Source organism: Sceloporus occidentalis, unplaced genomic scaffold (assembly GCF_023333645.1).
Source record: "Sceloporus occidentalis isolate IW3139 unplaced genomic scaffold, rSceOcc1.0.p SCAF_1, whole genome shotgun sequence".
Classification (NCBI taxonomy): domain Eukaryota; kingdom Metazoa; phylum Chordata; class Lepidosauria; order Squamata; family Phrynosomatidae; genus Sceloporus; species Sceloporus occidentalis.
The window spans coordinates 54802690-54828947 of record NW_028316981.1 but is presented as its reverse complement, the minus strand read 5'-3'; the positions used below and the strand labels follow the sequence as shown (position 1 = coordinate 54828947).

The window sequence follows — 26258 nt, the reverse complement described above, 5'->3', positions numbered from 1 at the left end:
TTGGTTTGATATTTTAGGTAACCCACAAGACCATAACAAATTTCTCTCTCTCTCATGCTTCTAAAGTCCAGTATCAATTAAAGTAAAGCAATTAAAGTAAAAGCTACTGCTGGTTACCTCTTGAGAGCCAGCGTGATTTCAGCACTGGGTTACAACTCTGAAGGTCAGGGTTCAAATCCTTACTCAACCATGGAAACCCACTGGGTGATCTTGGGCAAGTGACACTTTCTCAGCCTCAGAGGAAGGCAAAGGCAAGCCCTCTCTGAACAAATCTTGCCAAGAAAACTCCACAACAGGCTCACCTTAGGGTTGCTGTAAGCACACAACAATAAAATTACCGCTTATAATCAGGACAACTAGGATATAACAAAAGGAGAACCTCCCAGAATTCTTAACAGTGGTGAGGTTCAGAGGCAAGCCCTCATTTTTATTTAGAGAGTAGAGGAACAAAACTGAGAGCCAGTTCAGGGCCCATGACAAGCCAATGAAAACTGCTTGCGCCTTTTGGATGGGGTGGGAAGGAAAATAACTTTTGTGTAAGAGAAACTGTTAGAAAATTTTCTTCAGTGTGTTTTCTCAAGCAGGAAAGATTTTCACACTTCTTCAAAAGTCTGTTAAGTAAAAAATCTTGCAGCTCATGTGGGAGTGCTAATTAGATCCATTTATAAAAATCAGCGAATTGACTAGGCTCCAAAATACTTAGTAGAAGCAATGTTGTGACTGCCTCATGGATCTGTCCATACTACAGCTCGTAAAGTGTGAAATGAAACAGAAAGCGGGAGTCCATTCTGCTCTGGGCAACTACTGGCCATTTAAAGCATAATTGAGAATTAACTTCTGCTCCAATTTAGTTAGAGTGATTTATATTGCTCCTTGCGTAAGGAACCATTTGGAAGAAAGCAGAATGCAACTGTGGCTTAAAATGGTCCATACAACAGAGTCAATATAGCTAGATATGCCTTGCAATGATAATTTGGTCAATATTTCTTCATTGAAGCTTGCTTTGCAGTCATTTGTAAAGCAGTGGTTGGTATACTGAATTTGGTACTGTCTATATAAAAAAATAGAATGTAGGTAGATGAAAAGCGCTTCTCAAATAGTGTAAACACACCTCAGGACTACTTCCTTCACATTTTACTTTGGCATCTGAAAAAAACATATTGCTTATCTGTAGTGTTTTTTAAGGGGTCATCTATGAACTCATACTAGTAGGATATTCTGTGCATGTGCAGCACTATGATCAGAACCTAAACATAGCCCTCCGCATGATATGCTTGCAGACCCCTTCCCCAGTGCACATGTTCAGTGTTGTTGGTGCTCAAACCTCAGTCTCCTAGTTTTTTGTGGGTTTTTCGGCTATGTGGCCATGTTCTAGAAGAATTTCTTCCTGACGTTTCGCTAGCATCTGTGGCTGGCATCTTCAGTGAATGCTTGCTTGGAAAAAGTGGGTGTATATATACTGTGTGAGCCTGGGAATGAAGGAGTGATTTGCCTGTGTATTGTTCTGTGCTGATGGCAGGCCTCAGGCTGGGAGGCTAATGCAAAAGAGGATTAGTGTCTGCAGGTTCTTGAACCTCTTGAAGAAGGCCCTGACCTGAGGAATGACAAACCAGGAGGTGTCTGTGAGGGGTAGAAAGTGAGCTATGATATCTGTCTAGACAGACTTGGAGTGAGGGGAGGGAAAGACCCTCCTCTTCCAAGGCAGTCAAGCAGAAGAGTATTTGTGAGACAGAAAATGTGGATCCAAGCCAATTTGTGAGGCACAGAAGGCTCTGGAATCGCTGCTATTTTTTATAGTAAGAATAGTGGGTGGGTGGTTTGCACAGTGGGCGTTTTACACAGTGGGTATTTAGTGGGAGGGGTATTTCAGTCGAATCTTCCAAGTTGTGAGATGGAGGTTTTTGACATCTGAATGGAGAATTTAGCCCTCAGTCTGAGAGAGGAGATCATGGCCTTGAGGAAGACAAATAAATGTCCTTTGTGACAACCGAAGCAGGTCAGTGAACCAAGCCTGCTGTGGCCATTAGGGCATGAGAAGAATGGTGTCTGTTACATTGCAACAGAGTTTGACTACCATCTGAGATATCAGTGGACAGGGTTGAAAAGTGCATGCCAGCGAACTGTTCCAATGGTACAGGAACACATCTCCTAGGGTGTGGGGTGTCGCTCTGTCCCTGGAGCAAGAGTAGGGGCCCTGTACATTCATTGGTGAAACAAAGAGATCTAGTGATGGTCTGCCCCATTTATGGAAGCGCATGTGAGCCATGGAATTCTTGAGGAACATGGAGGTTGATGGGCTGAATGAGCCCATGAGTATGTTGGAGATTCCCAGAAGGTGAATGGCCATTGGTCACATCCTTCGAGGAATATGCCAGTCCCAAAGTTGGGTACATAGGTGTAGGAAGTGAAATGACCTGGTGCCTCCTTATTTGTTGATACCATAGTTCAGTTGTCTGAAACAATCACTATTGGTTTGCTGAGGTCCAGTGGTTTGAAGGCTCACAGTGCCTTGCATTTTACTGTCATTTCCAGCAGGCTTATGTGGGGCTGTGTTTCCTTCTTAGACCAGTAGCCCTTGACAGTAAGCGAACTGATGTGTGCCCCCTGTCAGAAATGGAGATATCTGTTGTTGAGGTGAGGGTTAACTGATGGATGCTGAAGGACCTGCTTCTTTGGAGTTTGTGCAGAGTGGTGAATGCCTGACATGTTGTGGTGGGTGCAGCTACACATGACAGTGGTACATTTTGGGGTCAAATGCTCCCAGGAACTACCACTGGGGGGGTCTCATCACAAATCATGCTTGGGTGATGGGCGTAGTTGACACCATCAGCCCAAGGGGCACCTAGATGTCACTTCCTGTATAGCAGTGGTTCTCAACCTGTGGGTCATGACCCCTTTGGGGGTCGGACAACCTATTCACCGGGGTCGCATAAGACCACCGGAAAACACGTATTTCCAATGGTCTTAGGAACTGAGACCCATAATAATTTTATGGTTGGGGGTCACCACAACATGAGGAACTGTATTAAAGGGTTGTGGTATTACGAAGGTTGAGAACCACTGCTGTATAGAGAGAGGCTTCCGAGCAATGGTTCAGGAGAAAGAGACAAATCTATGTGCCCTGTTGTTTTGGAGCCCATAGAGGAGTCAAGTGGGGCTCCTATGTTCTGTTAGCATGTAAGTTGGTTCCATTAGTGATTTGCTGAGGTTTACAGTGAAGCCCAGATTTGTGAGGGTAGTATATACAGTGCACCCTCATCTTATGCGGGGGATCCATTACGGGGACACACACACACACACCCCTGCGTAAGGCAAATTTCACCTATAATCAAGCCCCATGGCAAAACATGGGATCACTTTTCACCAGAATTTCTGCTAATATGCCAATAGGCATGCATTACAATTTGCCATGCTAAGAGAAAGGATGACTGTCGAATAGGCCTTGAAGTGTAGGGCATCAAGTCTATGGCCCTCCTTGTCCTCTGCCTATAGCTACTCCTTGTGTTTGTCTTGACAAGGAATGAGTTGGGACATGGATGTTCAGTTAAGAAATTGCAGCTTTCATCTTAGACCTTATAGAAGTCATCAAGACACTGAGAGGTAGGGGCAATCGATGATGGATTCTTTCAAGATTGCTTTGCAATATGGAGCAGAGATGGTAACATGGGGAGCACTATGGATTTATCAGTTGTTTTCAAACCCGCTTGAAAACAGGCTCTGAAACAGATGGGAGCTGCTGGCATAATTTGAAGGTCTAAATGTTTTGCCATTTGAAGGAGTTGGGTCTGTGAAGGAATTAACCTCTTCGGCCTGGACTGAGGTGGTTTGAGTCATGGGAGGTTTTCGCAATGGTGGTTTGACCTGAAGACAATGAGTCGTATGTGCTCTCCAAGGTAGACGCCCAAGTGGAGTAGGCAAGAGAACAGGACTAGGTGGATCTTTGGTGACATGCTGCATGTATGGGAAGATTATGGCTGTTGATTGAATTGAGGGCACAGAGATGGAGGTTCCTGGGGGGCTAGACCAATACTAGAGTTGCACAGACACAATAGCACGACTGAGCGAAGCAACCACGACCATTGAGTGAACAATGTCTGCATGGTCAGAGAAGAGGCAGAATCTAAGTTCCTTGAAATGGGAACAGGTTCCAAGCTGATAGGAGAGGTGGTTGAGCAGGACAACCATAAAAAGTAGCCCACAGATTGGACATGTGTTGTTTCCTGGGTAGTGTGATCAATGAATGGAAGGTTTTGCTGGAAATATCATGTGCTCCAGTGAAGGGTGGGTGGGGAGTTGGTGAGGCTGACCAATAGCTAAGTGTGGCACTGTTTCCTCATCCAGAAAATGGCTTATCTGGATGGCTGTACAGAGTTCTTGGATGTTCAAGTCGGTGTCAAAAACATCTTCTTGATCTGGAGGGATTTCGGGCTGCTGGAAAAAAAACCATAAATCTGAGAGGATTGCGGTTAGCATAGTATTCCTTTTTTGTGGGGAAGATATCTGAGAGAGATTGGCTATCTCTCTCGCAGGAGAGATCTTTCAAGTGTTTGTCCTTCCTTTTCTTCTCGAGAATTCTGTGCTGGAGCTCAGGTGCCAGCATTTGGACCTATACTGGCATGTCGAGGGCCTTGAATTAGAGGTGGCCTCAATATTGAAGGAGAGGTGACAGACCAGCTTTCATGTTGGGATCAGTCCTGAAATATATAGAACCAATTCTGAGGGCTTATCTGTCATTTGTGCTGCAGCCACTGTAAAGGGGGGGGGGGGGGTCACTGACCTCAGACCCAGCAATTGGATGGTCTGCTCTAAGACATCGGCTTTGAGATGGCTGTTCAGTTGTGTAGAGCCTGCTTTGTAAAGACTTTGCACCGTTGTCAATTTCCTACTGTATGTCCCTCACCCACACAAAACAGGCAGTGGGCGTGATCATCAGTAACCAGGATTTTAGACCGACACACAACATTCACATTTTTAAAGGGGAGCCCAGAGGCCATACCGTATATACTCATCTATAATTCTAAAAATGTATGCTCAAAAATTGACCCAAAAATCCCAGGTCTACTTATTTATGGGTTACTATGGAAACGTGATTGCAGCTCTTTCAAATTTCCCCATGCGATGTGGAGAGAAGTTTAGCAAGAAAGAGCCAAGCAGAAAGAGTCCTGGGTGATTGATTGATATTGCTGTTTGTTTAAGAGTCCCACTCCTCCCTGGATGTCTGACTGAAGCAAAAGCTGAAACAATGAAGAAAAGCCTCAATGAGAGCCTCTACTGCGATATGCACACATACACACACTGAAGGGGCTTTAAAGTTTTGCCCTCCACCTATCCACGGATCATGGCAAAATCCATAATTTTGGCCTCAAAACGTGACTTCAACTTATACATGAGGTCAAATTATACTTGAGTATATACAGTACTACAATTTTTGGGACAAAAGAGGGAAGTGAGTAAGAAGCTGTGAGGACAAAAGTTCCAAAACAGGCTGGTAATACTGTGGTAGTAAAAAAACCAAACTGATATGCGGGTGCCACCAACACCAAACATGTGCACTGGGGAATGAGGGTGTGTCTGCAAACACAGCAGAGAGCTATGCTAGCTTCTGATGTCTGCTGCACATGTGCAGAATATCCCACTTATGTGGGTCACAGAAACTATCTGTCCGGGAAAGCAGCCAAAGACTGATAAGGCAGCTAGTTCCCAAACAAACAACCCTCTCCCAGCACAGCAAAGTCAGTCCTAGAGAGATGCAGTAGCTTTACCAAAAGGGATTACCAAGAGAATTGTCAGACAGTCCGAGGTTCAGGGCAACAGATAGGCAGGTCGATGAAGCAGTCCAAGGTCAAGGTTTCCGGGTATTCAAGACAAGAAGCCAAGGAGCCAGAGACAGAGTCTTTCCTCTAAAAGAGTCAGATATCCACTGGCAAAGAACCACACATGCTCCAGGTGTTTATAAAGGCAAGGAGCTGGCCTTCAGCTGTGCCTGATTGCGAAGATGCTTCTGATAAAGCCTCCGAGATCTTCGAAGGCCCTCTCTTTCTGCTCGACGCTCATTGAAGGTAGGCACACTGCCCAGATCCTCCTCCATGTCCACAGCCTCGGCACCAGGCAAACTTGACTGCTGAACCTCTGGAGGGGCCACAGACTCTGCTCCAGCAGAACTAGGGCCAGCCTCTGGCTCCTCCATTACAGGTTCAAGCCCCTGGGGCTCTGGCTCCTCCGTTATAGGTTCAGATCCCAGAGGCTCTAGCTCATCCTCTGAGTCCTCCAAGCCATCTTCCAGGCTGGGCATGACATTACTCCCCCTCTCATCAATCTCCCTCTCACCCTGAGGAGGACGAGGCCGGTCAGGGAAGCGACGATGGAAGGCCTGAACCAGACGAGGGGCATGAACATCTGAGGCATCCTCCCAGGAGCGCTCCTCTGGCCCATAGCCAACCCAGTCAATTAGATACTGGAGGCGACCCCGATGTCGACGGGAGTCCAAAATCTCAGCCACCTCAAATTCCTCTTCCCCATTCACCAGGACTGGATCAGGCGGAGGAGTTGAACCCGCATCCGGCCGAACCCCTGAGGCAGGGAGCAGCAAGGAGCGGTGGAAGACTGGGTGGATCCGCCATGTCCGGGGAAGCTGGAGCTGAAAAGCCACGGGATTAATCTGGGCCACAATTTTATATGGCCCCATGAACCGGGCATCCAACTTGCGACACGACCGCTGCAGAGGAAGGTGTCTTGTGGACAGCCAGACTGAATCCCCCACCTGCAACGGTGGACCTTCTTGACGTCGCCGATCCGCTCCCCGTTTATACGCCTCCTTGGCTACATCAAGCTGTTCTTTCAACAGGGACTGTGCCGCTCGGAGTTCCTGGAGCCACTGATCTGCCGCTGGGACCGTTGAGACAGGAGCCACAGCAGGGAATCCTCGAGGATGGAAGCCCCCAGTGGCAAAGAAGGGGGTCTGCTGGGTCGAGGCATGGACCGAGTTGTTGTAGGCGAACTCGGCCAGCGGGAGCAAGTCGACCCAGTTGCCCTGCCGGTAGCTGGCATAGCAGCGGAGATACTGCTCCAGGGTCCCGTTGGTCCTCTCCGTCTGACCATCTGACTCAGGGTGATGTGCCGAGGACAGGTGAGGCGCGATGTCCAGGAGGCGGAGCAAGCTGGTCCAGAAGCGGGCGGTGAACTGGGTACCGCGGTCTGAAATCACACCCTCGGGAAGGCCATGAAGCCGGAAGACATGCTGGATGAACATCCGGGCCGTCTCTTTCGCCGTGGGGAGGCCAATGCAGGGTACGAAGTGGGCCATCTTGGAAAAAAGGTCCACCACCACCCAAATGGTAGTGCAACCAGCAGAGGGGGGCAGGTCCGTGATAAAGTCCATAGATACTAACTTCCAAGGCCCTGCTGGTGTTGGCAAAGGCAGCAACAAACCTGCAGGTCGTCCCCTATGGTCTTTAGCCCGGTGACACACTGGGCAAGTGGCCACGTACTGAGCCACCTCTGCCCGGACTCGAGGCCACCAAAACTCCCGGGTGAGGAGGTGCAGGGTTTTACAAAAGCCAAAATGCCCAGCCGATTTCGAGTCATGACAAAGCTGCAAGACCGTCTCTCTACAAGGACCTGCTGGCACATAAAGTCGATCCCGGTGGTAAAGCAAGCCATCCCGCATCACGAAGGGAGAGGTGTCCCCCTCCGCCGAATGCTGTGCCACAAATGGGTCCTGGCCCTGGAGTTTCCGGATCTGGTCCAGCAGTGTAGCCTCCCTCAGAGCAGCGGCGAAGTTCTCTGGACGCAGAATCGTGGACAGAATCTCCCCCTCTGGGTCTGTATCATACTCTGGCTTCCGGGAGAGAGCGTCGGCCTGTCGGTTCTGGGCTCGAGGCACATATTGAAGCTGGAAGTTGAAGCGGGCAAAGAACGATGACCATCGCTGCTGCCTCTCGGAGAGCTTCCTCACTGTCTGTAGGTGCTCCAAGTTCCGGTGATCCGTGTGCACCCGGACTGGGTGAGCCGCTCCCTCCAGCAAATGCCGCCAGGTCTCAAAGGCCGCCTTGATTGCCAACAGCTCCTTCTCCCAGATGGTGTAATTAAGCTCTGGGGTGGTGAGCTGTCGGGAGTAAAAGGCGCAGGGCAACAGGTGCGCCTTGGGCCCCGTTGGCTGAAGCAATACAGCCCCTATGGCAACATCAGAGGCATCTGCTTCCAGGACAAAGGGTGTGCGCGGGTCAGGGTGTTGCAGGATCGGGGCTGACGTAAACTTCACCTTCAGGACCTCGAAGGACTTCTGTGCAGCAGCTGTCCACTCGAACCGGGTCTTCCCTCGCAACAGTCGAGAGATAGGGCTCACTAGGGTGGCGTAGTCCTTGATGAACTTCCGATAGAAGTTTGCAAACCCTAGGAACCTCTGAACATCCTTCCTGTTGCGAGGAAGTTGCCAAGATAGCACCGACTCCACCTTGGATGTGTCCATGGCCACACCTTGAGCAGAGACACGGTAACCCAGGAAGTCCACCTCGTGGAGGTCGAAGGCACACTTCTCCAACTTTGCGTAAAGCCTGTGCTCCCGGAGCCTCTGGAGAACAGCACGGACGTGGGCATCATGGGCGGTCTGGCTTGGAGAGTAAATCAAAAAGTCATCCAAGTAAATTATAACAAAATGCTCCAAATAGTCCCGGAAGACATCGTTCACAAAATGTTGAAAAACAGCCGGAGCATTACATAGTCCAAAGGGCATCACGGTGTACTCGTAATGCCCATACCGGGTCTGAAAGGCTGTCTTCCACTCGTCCCCCGCCCGGATCCGCACCAAATTGTACGCCCCACGGAGGTCCAGCTTGGTAAACACCTTGGCGTGGCGCAACCGCTCTAGCAGCTCTGGGATCAAAGGCAGGGGGTACCGGTTCCGGATGGTGATCTTGTTGAGGGCCCGGTAATCGTTGCAGAGGCGCAACTCCCCACACTTCTTGCGCACGAACAGTACAGGGGCCCCAGCAGGGGACTTGGAGGGGCGGATGAACCCTCTCTGCAGATTCTTCTCCAGAAAGTCCCTCAGAGCTGCCAGCTCAGGCTCCGAGAGGGAGTAGAGTCGCCCCGCTGGAATAGGGGCCCCCGGCACCAGGTCGATGGCACAGTCATAAGGGCGGTGTGGAGGGAGCCGGTCTGCCTCCTTCTTATCAAAAACATCGGCAAAGTCCCGGTATTTCTCTGGCAACACCACCGAACACTCCTGAGCCTCCGCAGCCACTGCAGCCGGGATCCGGTCTGGCCAGCAGTGCTCCTGACAATATTCCGAGCCAAAAAGAAGTTCCCTCCGAGACCAGGATATGTGTGGGTCGTGCTGCGAGAGCCACGACATGCCCAAAACCAAAGGGAAGTGCGGGACTGCGGCCAGCAAGAACCGGATCTGCTCCACATGGCCCTGGATCTCGAGGTGGAGCACGGGGGTCTGGTGCGTCACAGGACCAGACCGGAGGAGCCGTCCATCAATAGTCTCCACCGGCCTGGGCTCAGCCAGAGCCTCCAGTGGGATGTGATGACGTTGAGCAAAGCTCAGATCCATAAAACAGCTGGAAGCTCCGGAGTCGATCATGGCTCCCACAGGAAGGAGCTCCATGGAGGGGAGCCTCAGGTTGGCGGCCACTAGCAAAGGGTCCTTCCTGGAAGCTGATGTGGATGAAGTGGGTTCGAGGGACAATCCCAGGTGGTGAACCCTCTCTACACCTGGGAGGATCCGTTTCCCTGTGGGGTGGGTCGGCGTCCCTTAGCAGGGCATTCCCGAGCAAAATGTCCATGGAGGCCGCAGTATAGGCAAAGACCCTCCCTCCTCCTGCGCTCCTTCTCTGTAGCGGTGAGCCGTGGTCGTGCTCCTCCCAGCTGCATAGGTTCCTCAGCTGGCTGAGAGGGAACAGCCACAGGTAATGCTGCAGGAGCGGGTCGAGCAGGACGCGGCAGAGGTGGAAGGGCATTCTGACGAGCTTGTCTACGAGCAGAGAGGCGGCAGTCCAATCGGGTAGCTTGTGCAATCAACAAGCTCAGAGAATCAGGAGGCTCAGAGCATGCCAATTCATCCAGCACAGCTTCAGAGAGCCCTGCCCGAAACTGAGCCTGCAAAGCACTATCATTCCATGTCAAGTCCTGAGCAAGCAAGCGGAAGTTGGTGGAGTACTCAGCTACAGTTCCTGTCCCTTGGCGAAGAGCCTGGATCTGACGTTCTGCAGACTCAGCCTTTACAGGATTCCCCCAGGTGGCTTGCATTTCTGCAATAAAGTCTTGCAGACTATTGAGGAGGGGGCTGTCCTGGTTCAGGTAAGGGGTAGCCCATTTGCTGGCAGGCCCAGAAAGCAAACTAATTATAAAAGCCACCTTATGGGAATCATCAGGAAAATCTTCCCTCCGGAGCTTAAAATGTAACTTGCAATTAGCAAGAAAACTGTCCAGCATCGTAGCGTCTCCCTGGAATTTATCAGGAAGGGAAGCAAAACATTTCCGTCGGCGTTCAGGAGCAGAAGGGTTCCCTTGATTCTGCATAGCAGCTACAGTCTCAGTCAATTGCTGCACCTGAGCAGAAAGCTGCAAATTCATCTGCATCATCTCGGCCAGAGCTTGTTCGCTTGCCATGATGCTGCTATCAGCCTAATTACAAGGCCAGTGGATATTCTGTCCGGGAAAGCAGCCAAAGGCTGATAAGGCAGCTAGTTCCCAAACAAACAACCCTCTCCCAGCACAGCAAAGTCAGTCCTAGAGAGATGCAGTAGCTTTACCAAAAGGGATTACCAAGAGAATTGTCAGACAGTCCGAGGTTCAGGGCAACAGATAGGCAGGTCGATGAAGCAGTCCAAGGTCAAGGTTTCCGGGTATTCAAGACAAGAAGCCAAGGAGCCAGAGACAGAGTCTTTCCTCTAAAAGAGTCAGATATCCACTGGCAAAGAACCACACATGCTCCAGGTGTTTATAAAGGCAAGGAGCTGGCCTTCAGCTGTGCCTGATTGCGAAGATGCTTCTGATAAAGCCTCCGAGATCTTCGAAGGCCCTCTCTTTCTGCTCGACGCTCATTGAAGGTAGGCACACTGCCCAGATCCTCCTCCATGTCCACAGCCTCGGCACCAGGCAAACTTGACTGCTGAACCTCTGGAGGGGCCACAGACTCTGCTCCAGCAGAACTAGGGCCAGCCTCTGGCTCCTCCATTACAGGTTCAAGCCCCTGGGGCTCTGGCTCCTCCGTTATAGGTTCAGATCCCAGAGGCTCTAGCTCATCCTCTGAGTCCTCCAAGCCATCTTCCAGGCTGGGCATGACACTATCATGAAGAAGAATATCTGCATCTTGTTAAGTAAAGCATGCTAAGTCCCTGTTCCGGGGAAAAAGCTAATAAATAAAAGTAACTAGAATAGTCACAGATTGTTCACAAATGCTGCAGGTCACAGACTTGCCAGAGCTAAGCCCACCATGTCATTAATAAAACAAATACAAGTGCAGATCCTGTACAAGCATAGAGTACACGGTTTCAGTTATACACAATCAAAAAATATGTTCTCTCTAGGCATTTTCTAGGTCCACCAGCTTGATTCTACGGTATGCTTCCATAGGAAGTTGACCAGAGACTTGCACACAGACCTAGAAATTCCTGGAGACAACACTTCTCTAGGCATTTCTATGTCCTCCAGTGTGACTCTATGGTCAACTTCCAGTGGAAGCATACCATAGACTCATGCTGGAGGAACTAGAAAATGCCTAGAGAGAACACTTCATGGTTCATTTCAGGTTTTAAAAAATAGCATTGCAGATTATACACAAATTTTGTATGACATATTATCCTGCACATAATACGGGGTCTGGCTGTACTTAGTATTTATATTGTATATTTCAAATATTCAATATATTTCACACATTCTTCTAGCATAGCCATTCTACATCAAAATGGGATTCTTTCTCACATTACAGATTTTCAGGCAGGGAGGGTACTTACACCAGTAATATAGCTGTTCTCCACAATCACCTAGTGGTTTCATAGTCAAGATGAGACTTCCTTAAACTCAGGTGTTAGCCATTACGCTACAACAACAACTCTCAAGTATACTGGTGTCACATGGTTATCACCATACTTTTAATGAAATTTGCTTTTCCAATGAAGTGGTATCCATACTACTCATGAAAACTTTAAATCACACTGAGCAATCCCTTAATTTTGCAGATTTTCTTGGCATAATTAAAACTGGCCCAAATTACAAGGCTCCCAACTGACAAAGCACAACTAATTTTATAGAATGGTCATCAAAGATGTGAGTTAGGCACATAATCTTCTTCAAAATCAGATTATTGAAACCCAAATACTGATTATTCTGAATGGCAACAGCTCTCTGGAAAAGGGAGTCAGTTTAGAGGTCTTTCATGCTACCTTCCTTAAATTGACTACTGTAATTGGTTCTACGTTCCTTAATGGACTACTGTAATGCACTCTATTGTACGGGGCTGCCTTTGGAAACTGTTCGGAAACTCCAGCAGATCCAGAATGCTGCAGCCACAATGCTGACCGAAGCCAGTTATAGGGAGCATATAACTCTCTTGTTGGAACAGCTTCACTGGCTACTGGTTCATCTGGAACAGATCCCCTGCATAAGGAAAGGCTCCACTGTATTTGTCATGCCTTTTAACTATATTTTACTGTAATTTTATATTGTTTTTAGATTATTTTAACTGTTTTAAATTTTATTATAATGGTGTTTTTTGTTTTGTTTTAAATCTGTGAGCTGCCTTGGTTGCTTTGGGGAGAAAGGCAGCATGTAAATGAAATAAATAAATAACAATAGATTCTTTTAACTGGAGATCAAATGGTGTTTCTTCTCACAAAAAATGCATTCTACCACTAATCTGTGAACAGAGTCCGGAAGCATGGTTGCTTTAAGAAGGAACTGTACCACCAGGATAATGTGAGAATCCCAGCACAAAGAAAGGTCTGTGACTCACAGATTTTATTTATTTGCTTATTTATTTCATTTTTATGCCGCCGTTCTCCTGGAAAGGTACCCAAGATAGTTCGCACATAAAAATATTTTAAAAGATCCTACTGCTCATTTCAAAGCTAACTCCATGTAATAATTCTACAGCCAAATCCTTTACCAATGAAGGGACAGATTGTGGGACAGCTTCACTCTCCACTATTCACTGCTATTCTGTAAACTGGGATAGAAAATGTGTACCCTTCCAGACACTGTTGGACTGCAACCTCAATCAGCCCTATCCAAAATAGCCAGTAATAATGGATCACAGGAGTTGCAGTCCAACATTATCTGGAGGGCTACATCTGTTTACCACTGTTGTAAGCACATTTTTGTACAGGGATCCGAATGCCTATTTCTTACAAGTAAGGGAGACTGTCTTATCCAGTTGAAAGTTCATAAGAAATATGGTAGCCGTTTTCTGGCTGACATATGCGCCCCACAGTGGGGCAAAGTTTCCTCCTGTTACCTTTTCAATGATCTTTGCCATGTACTCTGTGCACTGATCTTCCAGCCGGGTAAGCTGGAACAGCTTTGCAATCTTCCAGATGCTGACAACACTGTCCTCATCAAGAACTTGTGCCAAAGTTCTCCCACAAAGACGTTTCAGCCCAGGTAACAGATACATGTCTGCAACACAGAGCACCTCATAAGCGTTCTCAGGAGACAGCTGTTAGAAAGAAGGCACATCAGTCAGAATTGGAGCACTTCAATCATATTCAACATTTTGCCTAGAAACAAAATTACAACTCACTACCATCTCTTCTGTTAATTTTCTTTACTTATATTTGCACTCATGAGACTTGATATAAATAAATAACTTTAAGAGTTATAACGTGTTAAACGTCTTCACCCATATAACTTTACACAGAGAAAAGCTAAACTGAGTAGACACAACCCAGCTTACCCTAATACCAGCAAAGACACTTATTTAAAAGATGGTCATATAAGCAAGGATCTGCAGTGCCATTCACCAACGACAGCTCTCTCTAGGGATGTAATATCTGAACCGTGCATAAACACCATCACTAAGAAGGTGGTCTCAACTGGCCTTGGGAATTAGAACAGGTCTAAGGAAAGAAGGTAGCCTAGTATGTATGTTCGAACCATGTCAGACATGGACAGCTATTTTATGACAGTGAAGGATCTAGTTCTACAGTCAGCTCATGGTATGATCTAGCGAATAATCAGCCCCATAAGTTGCATTCTGATTAGCTTCATAGCTTCATGATGTTCTCAAATTCTAATCTGTTTTACAGAAACAGTCTTCCATTACATTAGATATAACATTTAATATTTTTACTCTGTTTCATTTGGGAAATAAAAAAATACAGTTTATTATTAATTTTTTAAAAGGAAGAAAAGGAGGGCCTATTTTTTAATACCACACTATGTCTAGGCTTTCAGAAATCAGCTCAGTGTAGCTGCGTATAAGGCTAATGTAGGTTCTATAATAATGATCTGTCACAGGATCACTGCCCACATCAAAGCCAAAGCCATGTTAACCAGCAATTATACTGCACGGTCTGAGAAAAAAATATTTTGTTTACATGAAATAGCAGAACGCACATGCAAATTAAATCGGAAAAACATTCAATCATAATCAGACAATAGTCCCTCAAGAGATTGGTTTCCAATATCATAGTTGCTTTTTCCCTCTGGACATACAGTATGTAACTTATTACTGAATCAGCTAAAAGGCAATACATTGCAGCATGGTAATCATTTTTCTACAACAGGAAAACAACATGCAATATACTGAACTTGAGTTCATTAGGATTTGACAAAACTGACAAGACGCCTGATGATGGCTGTTTTACACTGAAGTTTATTGCAAACCACTAAAGTCATCCTGAAGCTGATGACCAAAAACAGCACCCACAGAGTTCCTAAGGCTCTACAAAACCACTGCATTCCTTCCCCACCTTCCTCTGTCATCAGCTGGAAGGGGGGTTGAAAAGTACACAGAAGTGAGAGAGGAAGACAAAAGAGCAACTTTCAACTTTATGTACTTTTCAAGCTGAGGTGAGCAGTCAAGCAGAAAATGAAGGAACCAGCAGGGAAAGCACCCTGTAAAAATGTTTTTGAAAGAGAAATCAAAAATGACATGTGTGGGAATAGCAGTGATCACAAAGGGGAAGGAATGGAGTTTTTATGTATCTCTCTGTGTCTGTGTTCTCCCCCAGCCCATACCACTGTTTGCATGTCTGTGTCCCCCTCCACTCCACACCACATACTGTGAGCCCATGTCTGTTTTGCTTTTTCCTCCATATGTCTCTGTCCATACTTCCATCTCTCCTGTGTTTGTGCCAGGTGTATGCTTGTCTGACATTTGTGTGACTCGTGTATGGCACAACTGCCCATCTGTGAGTGGGCACACTCTACAGGAGCCATTTTGTGGTGGTATTAATAAAATTAAAAATTCACGTGTCCACTCTAGTATCACATTGGTGAGTGAAAAATCAGATCTAAGAATAGAAGTATATATTAGGAGGATAATTCAGGATTTGTCTCATAATGGCAGCAGGAAAGGCACATGATTTTGTTGCTTCCTACCTCCCTGGATTGAATTCTACCAATGAAAATAAGATGGTAGGCTACAGACTTTGATCCCTATTTGAATAGATGGATGTAGTTTTACAAGGGAGAGTGGCATGAATATTTGTATATGCATTATGGTGGGATGTGCCTTTCACATAGCATTTCCTGAAGGAGCCTCTGGGGTGATGAATACAACATGAATCCATAGTCTATCATAAGGAAACACTTTTGAATAAAATAAACAGACGGCATATGCCGATGAAGTATTTTGATATATATCATTTATAGATTTAATGGCAAAGATCTATGTAATGGACCTGTGTAATTTCAACTCCCCAATATCTGTTCTTCCACAGTTCTTCCACAGTGATAATTTATGAAAAATTGCTGTTGGTATTTGCCTGTGATAGTTTGCTGACAGAAGATGACCCCGAATACTGCTCACCACCCATTAGGACTTTTTAAGTCCTGATGCAAACACCAACTCCTGCCTTGAACTCTTCTGCTCACCCACCATGGTACTGCCTGAACGCAGCTGCTTTACTTTGCAGCACTGCAGCAAAGGGTCTGACTAATGCAGGTATGAAAGAGTCTGATGTTCACACACTAAACCAGTGCTGGTGAACCTTTTAGAGGCCGAGTGCCCAAACTGCAACCCAAAATCCACTTATTTATTGCAAAGTGCCATGTCCCTCTAGCTTTCTAGTAACAAACTCTGGCAAACCCTGTGCTGGGGCAACAGCACATGTGCCCACAGAGAGGGCTCTGAGTGCCACCTCTGGCACGGGTGCCATAGGTTCGCCATCACTGGACTAAACACTGGACCCAGCTGCTTAGGGGAACTGCTGAGTTCTCCACTTTTCTATCTGGGGAAAAAGGATGTCTACAGGAAACATGGATAAACCCAAAGTTAGAATTCTCCATGGTGAGAAACCTGGAAATGGGAGGAAAAAGATTTGTCAGAGATTTTTTTAAAAGCCTAGGATAATGGCCAAAACTGAATTCCTAGGGAATATATCTAAGGATGGTAGAGATGCCTCTTCCAACAATATACATTTTAATTTTAGGTTTTCAACATTTGCAAATGTTTCAACATACCCCACAGTTTTAAAAAGCCTAATGGGCAGCACAGAACATTAGTTTTTCAAGGCTAACACTGAAAACAAAACACAGAGCGGGAACAGATACCATAAGAAGCATCATAAACCTGAGAGAATATTCCACAATGAAGCTGACACTTCCAAGATGGTAGCAAAGATGCCCACTAGAAGTTAGAGAGGAGTATTATCTCTGTGATGGTCTATAGCATTATCCAAGAAGAAAACAGCTTCAGCCCCACTACAACTCCCACCTTTTTTTAAAGAAATGGGTAAGGGCCAAAGGCAAGAGTTCTTTCAAACCTCCCTTGGGAACTAAAGTAAAACAAACGCAGATGGTTTGGTTGGCAGGCTCATTCTTGCCCTGCAGGAAATCAGATCAAAGGAAAGGGGAAGATGCACAGCCTCAGAGTACTCCACAGAGCAAAGTGTGCTCCCCTACCTATACTTACTAGAAAAGCATCCCAATCCCTATGGAATGAACTCCATTAGAGATCAATAAACTTAGGAGTGAAACCTGGACAGCAGCTAAAGAAAGGATCACTTTCACTGTCTTTTATTTAAGATGGGGATCAATGTGGTTGATATAAGGATGACATAGAAAAAAGAACAGGTGGCTCTTGGCAAAAAACAGCAAATACCTATAGTCTCATGGAGAGGGACGGTGTCAGCTATTCTTCAGTTCTGAATATACTCCTACTTTCCAATTTATTGAAGCACACTACAACGGATGACATGGATACAATTTCCTTGGGGATGATAATTCAACATCCCACATTTCCTGTCACTCCTGTAGCTAACAGGAGACAGGGATCATCCTTAATGGATATTTGCTTCTCAGGATATTAACAAGAGGTTTGACAAGCCAATCCTTCCATGGTTATTTCATCTGAAAGTCTTCCTTACTGTGAAGGGCCTTTGCTGATATGTTACTTTCCCCGCAGACTCAGCACTCCTAGCCATTCATGCACTGAAATGGCACTACCATGGACTGCTGATGTTAATGATTACAACACCTTCTCACACCCTCAAGTGACAAATTCATGGGATTAAATATCACAAGCCATGTTTTCATAACAATTTGCACAGCACAGATGACACTGGGCACTTTCACATATACTTCTATTTCTATTATATTAAGCAAACCTTGCTGCTATTTCAAAACACATGTTCTATACAGTATCTTCTCAGGTCTGCTATGCTGAGACTTGTCAGAACTACTGTGCAACAGGTGCAGTGTTAATAATGTAGGGTGCAATCCCAATTAGGACTTTTAAGGGGAAAAGTACAATCATAATTTTGCTCTCAATGTGGCAGCAGACAAAGAGCAAAATAAAATATACTTTAGCTACTTTGCTAAGTGTGTATTGGTACTGCCCTCTTGTGGCAGATGAGTATCACACTGTGTACTGTAATGATGTTAGGATTCCATAGGTAGATACTTCCCCACTGGCATCAGAAAAAGAAACTGCTTGAGGCACAAGTCCTGTCAACTGGATAAACATGCTGACTTAAAAGAAATATTTTTGATGAGAAAGAGCCACCACTAACAATTATGGATGGCTGCACTGCCCTACAGTGGAAGATAATCTTTTTCTAGCCTGAAGTAAAACACAGGCCTGAGTGATAAATGGGGTACTCAAGATTCCCCAGAATAAGCAAGAATTTAGAGACATAGTTTAATGAACTAACAAGGAGCTGCTGCAGAACCATGGTTCATTTCGGTGACAAATGATATGGGCAAGTACAACTTTTCACGGCACTTTTCATCATCCTATGGTTGGGATACCCTCAAGAGGTTAGGCCATATGGAAACCTATTGGTCCCTGTCTAGAGCTCATCACACTTCTTTGCCATGGCAATGTAAACAGACACCAGAACTACACAGAGCCAATTCTGCCCTTGCAATTTTCTCCTGGATCGAAACAAATTCTTGCTGGGTTATAAAAACAGATCACAGACGAACAAGATGTCAAGCTTCACCTCTGTATCATCACTGTAAATGTAATAGAGGACCCTAATAAAGATTTCCTCTGAAATGTCATGAAGGGTCACCACAGGAATGCTGGGCTGTGTCTGCAGCTCCTCGCTTTCAGAAAAATGATCCTCCAAAAGGGCTTTGAAATAGTCACTGCGGCCACAGAAAAATGCCTGTAAGCAAAGAAAATAGGCCTAAGACACTGGAATCTTTTTGGCTAAAGCAAGCAACGTAAGAACTAGCATAAAGCCTTTCTAGATTTATCAAGGTAAGAATTTGATACCTTAAATACACTACCACACTGTTTCATGTTACTTAGTTCCTTCTTTTTTCCAGCTACACACAAACACCTCTATGCATCTATAGAACTGCTAATCCCAACACGTTACTGGATTTAGACAGCTACATTAGCCAGTTCAATCACTTGCTCCAGGAGACCAAGGGCATGCAGTGATTTTCTGATTTTCAGGCAGAGGCTTCATTTCAAGCAGCTGCAGATGCATAATTGCTGTTTTTATTGTTACACAACACTGCAGTCGTGTGGCTCAGAAAAATAACTACACAGAAACATTTAATGTAAATCTGTACTGAGAAAGACTGGAAATACAATAAGTTCTACATTTTAAATATGATAAAAATGCAGCCAGAATTTTAAAAGAACACGTTATTTGATTACTAATACATTACTTCTATGGATCTAGTCACCTACTGTACCTTGATAAGAGTTTTTTCTGCCACACAGTAAAACAGGGCTCTACCAATAATAACTTGCAAATTTAGGTTATTGTGCACTATTCCTAGCACTATTATAGGAAAAAAGTCCATGGAACTCAGTGGGACTTACAAGTAAATGTGTAAGATTGTGTGGTAGACACGTCACTTACTAGGCAGGATGCTTGTCTGTGAGTTGCAATAAGAAATACCGGGAGTGATTTCTTTAGAAAAATGATTTCCCAAGTTTAGCTTAAAAACCAGCAGCAGGATAAATGTGCGTCCTTATCGGAGCGCTAGTCTTAAAACCAGTGTATGCTGCTTTGAGTGCTCCTGCTGGAGCTAAAAAGGCTGAGTTAAAAATTTCATGAAAAAATAAAATGCAAGAATACAGTTATCCCCTTTTAGAAAACAATGTCAAACTTGTTTGTATCATAGGATTCAAATAAAAACTATACTCCTTAAGTGAAAAATAAATACATACCTTGTGGCACAAGAAATTGTAGTCTGCCACCCGGAAACATACATCAGGACAGCTGCTGAAGTTGTCTGTGCTGTCAAAAGGCAACTCTCCAAAACCCACCTATATAAGCACACACAGAGATTTTCTGTTATTGTTTCTTCATTAAAATCCATATAAAATGGTGCTTTAATACCAATCATATAATTAGAAAATGAGACACAAACATTCCACTTTAGAATGTGTTATCAGACTATGGACCTTCTCACACAGGAGGCAAACTGCCCAAATTCCAAGGATAAACGGGGTTTAGATCCCAGGAATATGCAAGATTGTTTTCAGACACGTCGAGCTAATGGAGCATTAACCTGACATTAACCTGTGCAGAAAGTGGGCAAAATTGGCTGATTTTTACTTTCAAGAAAATCCCAAAAGTAAAAAGGTGTCAATTTTACCACTTTCTGCATTGGTTAGTGTCGGGTTAATGCTCAATTAGCCTGACGTCATCTGAAAACTATCCTGCTTTTGTGAGACGGGGCGCTTCCCTCCCGTGTAATAAGGTCCTTAGAAAGTAAGTCAAAGTGGGTTTAAGATCTTTGCTTGTTTCAAATCTAGTAACTATAGTTTTTTTCTGGGGTTGTCATGGATAGGTAAAGATATGTTTGTACAATTGCATTAAAGAAAAATATGATTCAGAGTCTATGCAGTGTTGCCAGATAGAGAACACATTATCCTGACTGACAGGTAGCAAATTGGTCTATGGTCAATTTATGAAAAAGGAAGTGAAATATGCCTTTACAAATGCATATATTTATGCCCACAACTATACATCGGGAGAAGGGGACAGAAAGCAGTTAATACTGGCCTTCTAGTCATGCTTATTCTTTTCCAAAGAAGCTATACAGTAGTAAATGGTAAGGAGAATACCAAAAAATAAACACGGTATTTCAGACTATCAGGAAAAAATACAGAGACAACTAGCAAAAATCTCCTGCTGCAAATATGTGTTCTAAAATATATATTTTTCTCTTCTTAATGCCTGAAGGAATCCTAAATGTACTACATATTTATTACATAAACAGTACCATGTGTCTGTAAATAGTTGTTTCTTATTATCTTATGACAGAAAGGCAATTTCCATGTTTCAAGCTGTGAGAGGACATAAGAGTTTGAGATTTCAGATGTAAAACTAAGAGAAAACCAGCAAGCAAAGCTGTATGTACTAGTGTAGGACAACCAGAATGCTCTAGCAGATCAGTAACTTTCAGTATCACAATGAATCCATGTCACTCAGTATATTTTTGTTGACACATCACAGATTAGTAGCTTCATCCTTTAGGCAATATTATTAATTAGGGAGCTTTTTTCAGCAATTTTCCCACAACTAAATCTCAATTCTGGGCTTTATCACATTAAGAGTAAAAGAAGAGTAAGCATACAATAATATCCAAAATCCACAAAACAGCGATACCTTTTACTGACCAACCAAAATGCACAAAATACACGGTGCAAGCTTTCCAAGCTCCATTGGCTTCTTCAGCAGAAAAAGGCCATAGGCCTTTTCAAAATGTTGTTATAGTTATTCTCAGTTAAGATGGTATGGAGGGAAATCCATGTAGGCAGAGGCCATCACTTCTCCTTGGCCATGTGGGACAAAGAGTAAAGTCCAGGAAATAAAATTTAATTTTTGCTAATGGATTTTAAATCTTATTTCTTGAAATTTAAGACCCTTTGTCTCCCCGCTTGGCCAAGGAGGAGCAATGGCCTCTGCCTACATGAATATCCCTATGTATCATCTTAACTGAGAACTATAACAATATCTTCATAAAATGCAGACTTATGACTGCAACATCATTGGGCTTTTTTCTTTCTCGTTTTTCTTTCTTTCTTTCTCTTTTTTATCTTTCTCTTGTTTGGTTTTTAACATCTTTGCCTGATGAAGAAGCCAGTGGAGCTTCGAAAGCTTGCATAACGTATTTTGTGCATTTGGTCAGCCAATAAAGGTTTCACTATTTTGTGGATTTTGGATGTTACTACTATATGCTGTATAGCCAACACGGCTACCCCTGAATATGCTTAGAAGGGTAAGAGGTTAAAGACCTAATAAAGTAACTTGCAAAAATGCCAAATTCAATCATAGCTGAGTTTTTATGTTTGTAAATCATTTCTATTCCACTTGGAGGCACACATGTATCATCCTGCTCCCCACCTACCATTCTCACAAAACAATACAGAATTCTTTGTGTACAACATTAAACTAAGGACCAGGCTCAAGAAGGAGTGGTGTCCACATACCGCACATACATCCAATTATCTTTTGGGGTGATAGTATGGCAAATGAGGTACACACAAGCCTCCAGCATTTCTGATATATCATTTTGTTTCTTTATAACATAGAGCTTACATATAAATTTAGGCTATTTCTTACCACACATTTCTCCAGCGTTTTTTTTTTTTCCTTATGATTTTCCTTTAATATGTTGTAGGAATCACGTATAAAAAAGTACAGTCAACCCCACAAGCTAAAGGCAACTGGAGAAACAGTGGGTACCTTTTCTCCCTACTTTCCCACAAAAATGGCTCCCAATATTAAATCTTATTTGCACTACCATGTCCTGGCACAGCCCTGGGACATAGAAATGGAAATGGAAGAAGGAGGCACTCTGATGTAAGGGCCTTCAGCACAGTGAAAGGGTTTAATAAAACAATGGGACATCACACACATGTATGTGTATGTGCCTTCCTGTCAACTTATGGTGACCCCATGAATTTCATAGGGTTTTCTTAGGCAAGGAATACTCAAAAGAGGTTTTACCATTTCCTTCCTCTCAAATTTAGCATACAACACCTGTTATTTGTTGGCGGTCATAGCACTCCTGAAATAGAACTAAAACACAACTGTGCAATGCAATATAAATGAAAATGTGTTTATAGAACAACCAGTGAAATGGTTAGGTTTGTTTCACCATATGTTGAAATGCATTCAGCTTTATATAAATTACTTCTCAGGGAAAGTAAAAGAAATCTGCACCATTCACTTCCGTGTTTGGAAGACTTTGGAAGACACATTCCAAATTAGAAAATCCAAAATAATGAAGTACTCTTCCCTTACACTGTAAGTCTTGCAATGAATCTGCCTTAGGGAGCTTATTCTGAGCATAGGAAAACAATTTTATTGAACTGTCGAAATTTACAGTCCATAAAAGCTTCTTAAAACGAAGGCCACATTTTATTAGTTGACTTTTGCTAGAAATCCAAAAAGGAAGGCGAAAATTTACATACACTAAAATAAGAAAATGGTTTTACACAGAACAGAAACAACTTCCTGATGGTAAAAGCTGTTCAACCATGGAACACACTCCTTTGGAGTGTGGTGGATTCTTTTTTAGGAGGTTTTTAAATAGTAGCTGGATGGCCATGTGTTGGGAGTGCTTTGCTTGTGTATTCCTGCATGGCAGAGGGTTGGACTGGATGGTCCTTGTGGTCTCTTCCAACTCTATGATTCTACACTATAAATTAAAAACAAATACTAAAAGGCTGAGAATTAAAATACTGGTCTATCCAGTTCACATGTTGTCACAGGATGAATGCATCAGGGGTAGCTTCACATGTTACTTTTGTGAAGCAAATGCACAGACGTTTTGATTTTCTGATGCATATCTTAACTACTGAAAATAGGAACTCTGGAACCTACTCATTGAGTACAGGTTTCAATTTCACCTGCATTTGAAAACATAGGAACCTGTAATTTTTTGTGAGCCTTCGACTTCACATAGGAACCTGTCTTATATTAAGATAGACCACTCGTCTATACAGTCCAGTACTGTCAGCTCTAGTTTGTGACGGCTGTCCAGGATTTCCTGAAGAACTTTTTCATAGTCCTATCTGAAGATTTCTATTAACACCTACTGGTTTAGCATCCAGTCTGATCCTGCTTAGCTTTCAAAATAAGACAAGACTGGATGTTTCGAAGGTGGTAAAGATGTCTGGGAGAACAAATATCTTCCCATTACCAAGTTCTCTTCTCAGTTACGAAAATGTGTGACAGAAAGCTGGAAATACAGTTGGCCCCCTGTATCCAGAGATTATGCATCCAGGGATTCAACCATCCATAACTTGAAAGTATCAAAAAACCTCTTCAAAAAGCAAATCTTGATTTTGCCATTTCATATAAGGACAGCATTTTACTAAGCCATTGTATACAATGAGACCTGAGCATCCACACATTTTGAAATTCACAGGGCATCCTGGAGCCAAACCCCAGCAGAGGCCAAGAACTGTATAAGAGTTTTCATGAGTATATGTGTACTATACTGTAATATGCAAAGTAGCTTCGGAGAAAAGCAGGATATAAATCCTTGAAATCAATCAATCAGTCAATCAATCCAATTTCACATGGATTAGAAGATTGATATTCAAACAACATACTCTTTTTATTTAGCTTTTCCAGAAAAAAATCTAAAAGGACAATACAGCCTTTCCTAACCACAAGAAAAAGCCTTCTCCAAGAAAATTATCTGAGATGGTTATAGGGCCTAAATATCCCAAATGCACCAGATCCCCTCTGGGTAAGCAGGGTCAGCACTGGGTAAGAAGGGTCAGCACTGGTAAGTACTTGGATGGGAGACCACGAATGAATATTAACTGCTATAGCCTATATTTCAAAGGAAAGAACTGGCAAAATCACCTCTGAGTATTCCTTGCCTAAGAAAACTATGAAATTCATGGGGTTGACAGGCGACTTTTCATGGGAATTCAAGTGCTTTCTTATGAGAGGATTTAGGACCACCTTTTGCTCTTGAAACACTGAAATGTGCCTAGGTATCTTAATATCTGCACTATAATTTGCATTTTTCAGTATCTCTTTGAAATTCATTCCTTTTGTTGTTTCATTTTAAAATGTTTTACACAGTTTTATCTTTTCAAAATGTAGTTTTTTATTTTAATAGCTATCTATTTTAACATTGTAATAATTTAATTCCTTTTTAATGCACCTCTTTTTATGTTTTTAATTGTATTGTTCTTTTAATATTGTGAAGCCGCTCTGAGTTCCAGTTCTGGGAAAAGAGCAGGATACAATTATTATTATTATTATTATTATTATTATTATTATTATTTTGCTTCTCCTTCCCCTGCTCACACCCATCAGCAATGTAAACTATAGGGAAATGAGGAAGTGTGTGGGAATGTTATAACCAAACACAGAAAAGCAGATCATTCCAAACTAATTTCTTTCATGGGAACCATCTTTCCAGACCCTTTCACAGTATAGTAGTGTTAAGATATTCCCATGCAGGTCTACTGCAAGACAATCTCTTCCATAGGAACATGCATGCAGTTCAAAGAGTAGATCTAAGAGTGGATCAAATGTAAAAGGAGAGGGAAGTTAAGAAGAAATAATGTATGGATTGTCATCCTTGCAGCATGGAAATGGGACTTCAAAAGCACCCAAAAGGCAACTGTGTGGCCCAAAGAAAACAGCCAAAGGAGAAGAATACAGAAGTGGAAGGATTCAGTAAGGAAAGGGGATCGCGTCAAGGAAAATTAATGCTTTCCTTACCCTGAGTTCAGCTGGCAGGGCACAGTCTGCTAACAGAGCCAGGTCTTCTTGTAGCCTTGAGTTACCTGTAGGTTCAATTGTCAGCACCTTCACACAGGTCCCTGGCTTGGAAGAGACTGGAAGAAGCAAAACAAAAACAAAATTCAAAAATTCTAATTACAGAAAAAACATGAATACTGTTTTATTATGCAAATTATTTGAGTGCAATCAAACATATCAATGCACTTTCAGCCCACACTAAGCAAGACATCTGTAAAGTAAACTGAAGCAGGGGAGGCCTAACCCAGATCCTTTTCATCTCTGTATAGATCTATTTCAGTCTGGCTTCAGGTCTAGTTATGAGACAGAGACAGTTCTGCTTACCAGTTAATGGCCTTCCCTGGGAACTGGACAAGGGAACGTGTCCCTGTTGTTTCTGCTGGTTTTGATACCACCAACCATCGCATACTCCAGGGCAGCCTCATTGGGATGCAGCTTGGAATCACTATTTTTTACTGTAGAATTATAGAGTTGGAAGACACCTCAAGGGCAATCCAGTCCAACCTTCTGCCATGCAGGAAAACACAAACAAAGCACTCCCAACAGATGGCCATCCAGCCTCTGTTTAAAAACCTCCAAAGGAGAATCCACCACACTCCTAGGTAGCATGTTCCACTGTTGAACAGATCTTACCATCAAGAAGTTATTCCAAAAGTTTAGGTGGAATCTCTTTTCCTATAGTTTGATTTCATTGCTCTGTATCCTAGTCTCTGGAGAAGCAGAAACAAGTTTGCTCCATCCTCAATATGATACCCCTTCAAATATTTTAACATGGCTATCAGGTCACCTCTTAACATACCCAGCTCCCTAAGCAGCTCCTAAGTGGCTCCATTCTTTTCTAGATAGAAGAACCCCAAAGGTGGTGGTGCTAGGGGATTCCCA

At 43.8% G+C, this 26258-nt stretch overlaps 1 protein-coding gene across 2 annotated transcripts in view; it reads right to left on the bottom strand.

Annotated features, from left to right (window-relative positions):
• Window positions 1-26258, bottom strand: part of ABTB1 (ankyrin repeat and BTB domain containing 1) — a 54159-nt gene that overhangs the window by 4469 nt on the left and 23432 nt on the right. The window contains exons 8-11 of one of the 2 annotated variants that reach the window (XM_089521388.1): window positions 25338-25453; window positions 19802-19900; window positions 18612-18779; window positions 13460-13660 (exon numbers count right to left, since the gene is read on the bottom strand). In XM_089521388.1, coding sequence (XP_089377514.1) covers window positions 13460-13660; window positions 18612-18779; window positions 19802-19900; window positions 25338-25453 — 584 coding nt within the window. The remainder of the gene's footprint in view (window positions 1-13459; window positions 13661-18611; window positions 18780-19801; window positions 19901-25337; window positions 25454-26258) is intronic. The other variant, XM_089521397.1, reaches the window with a different exon arrangement.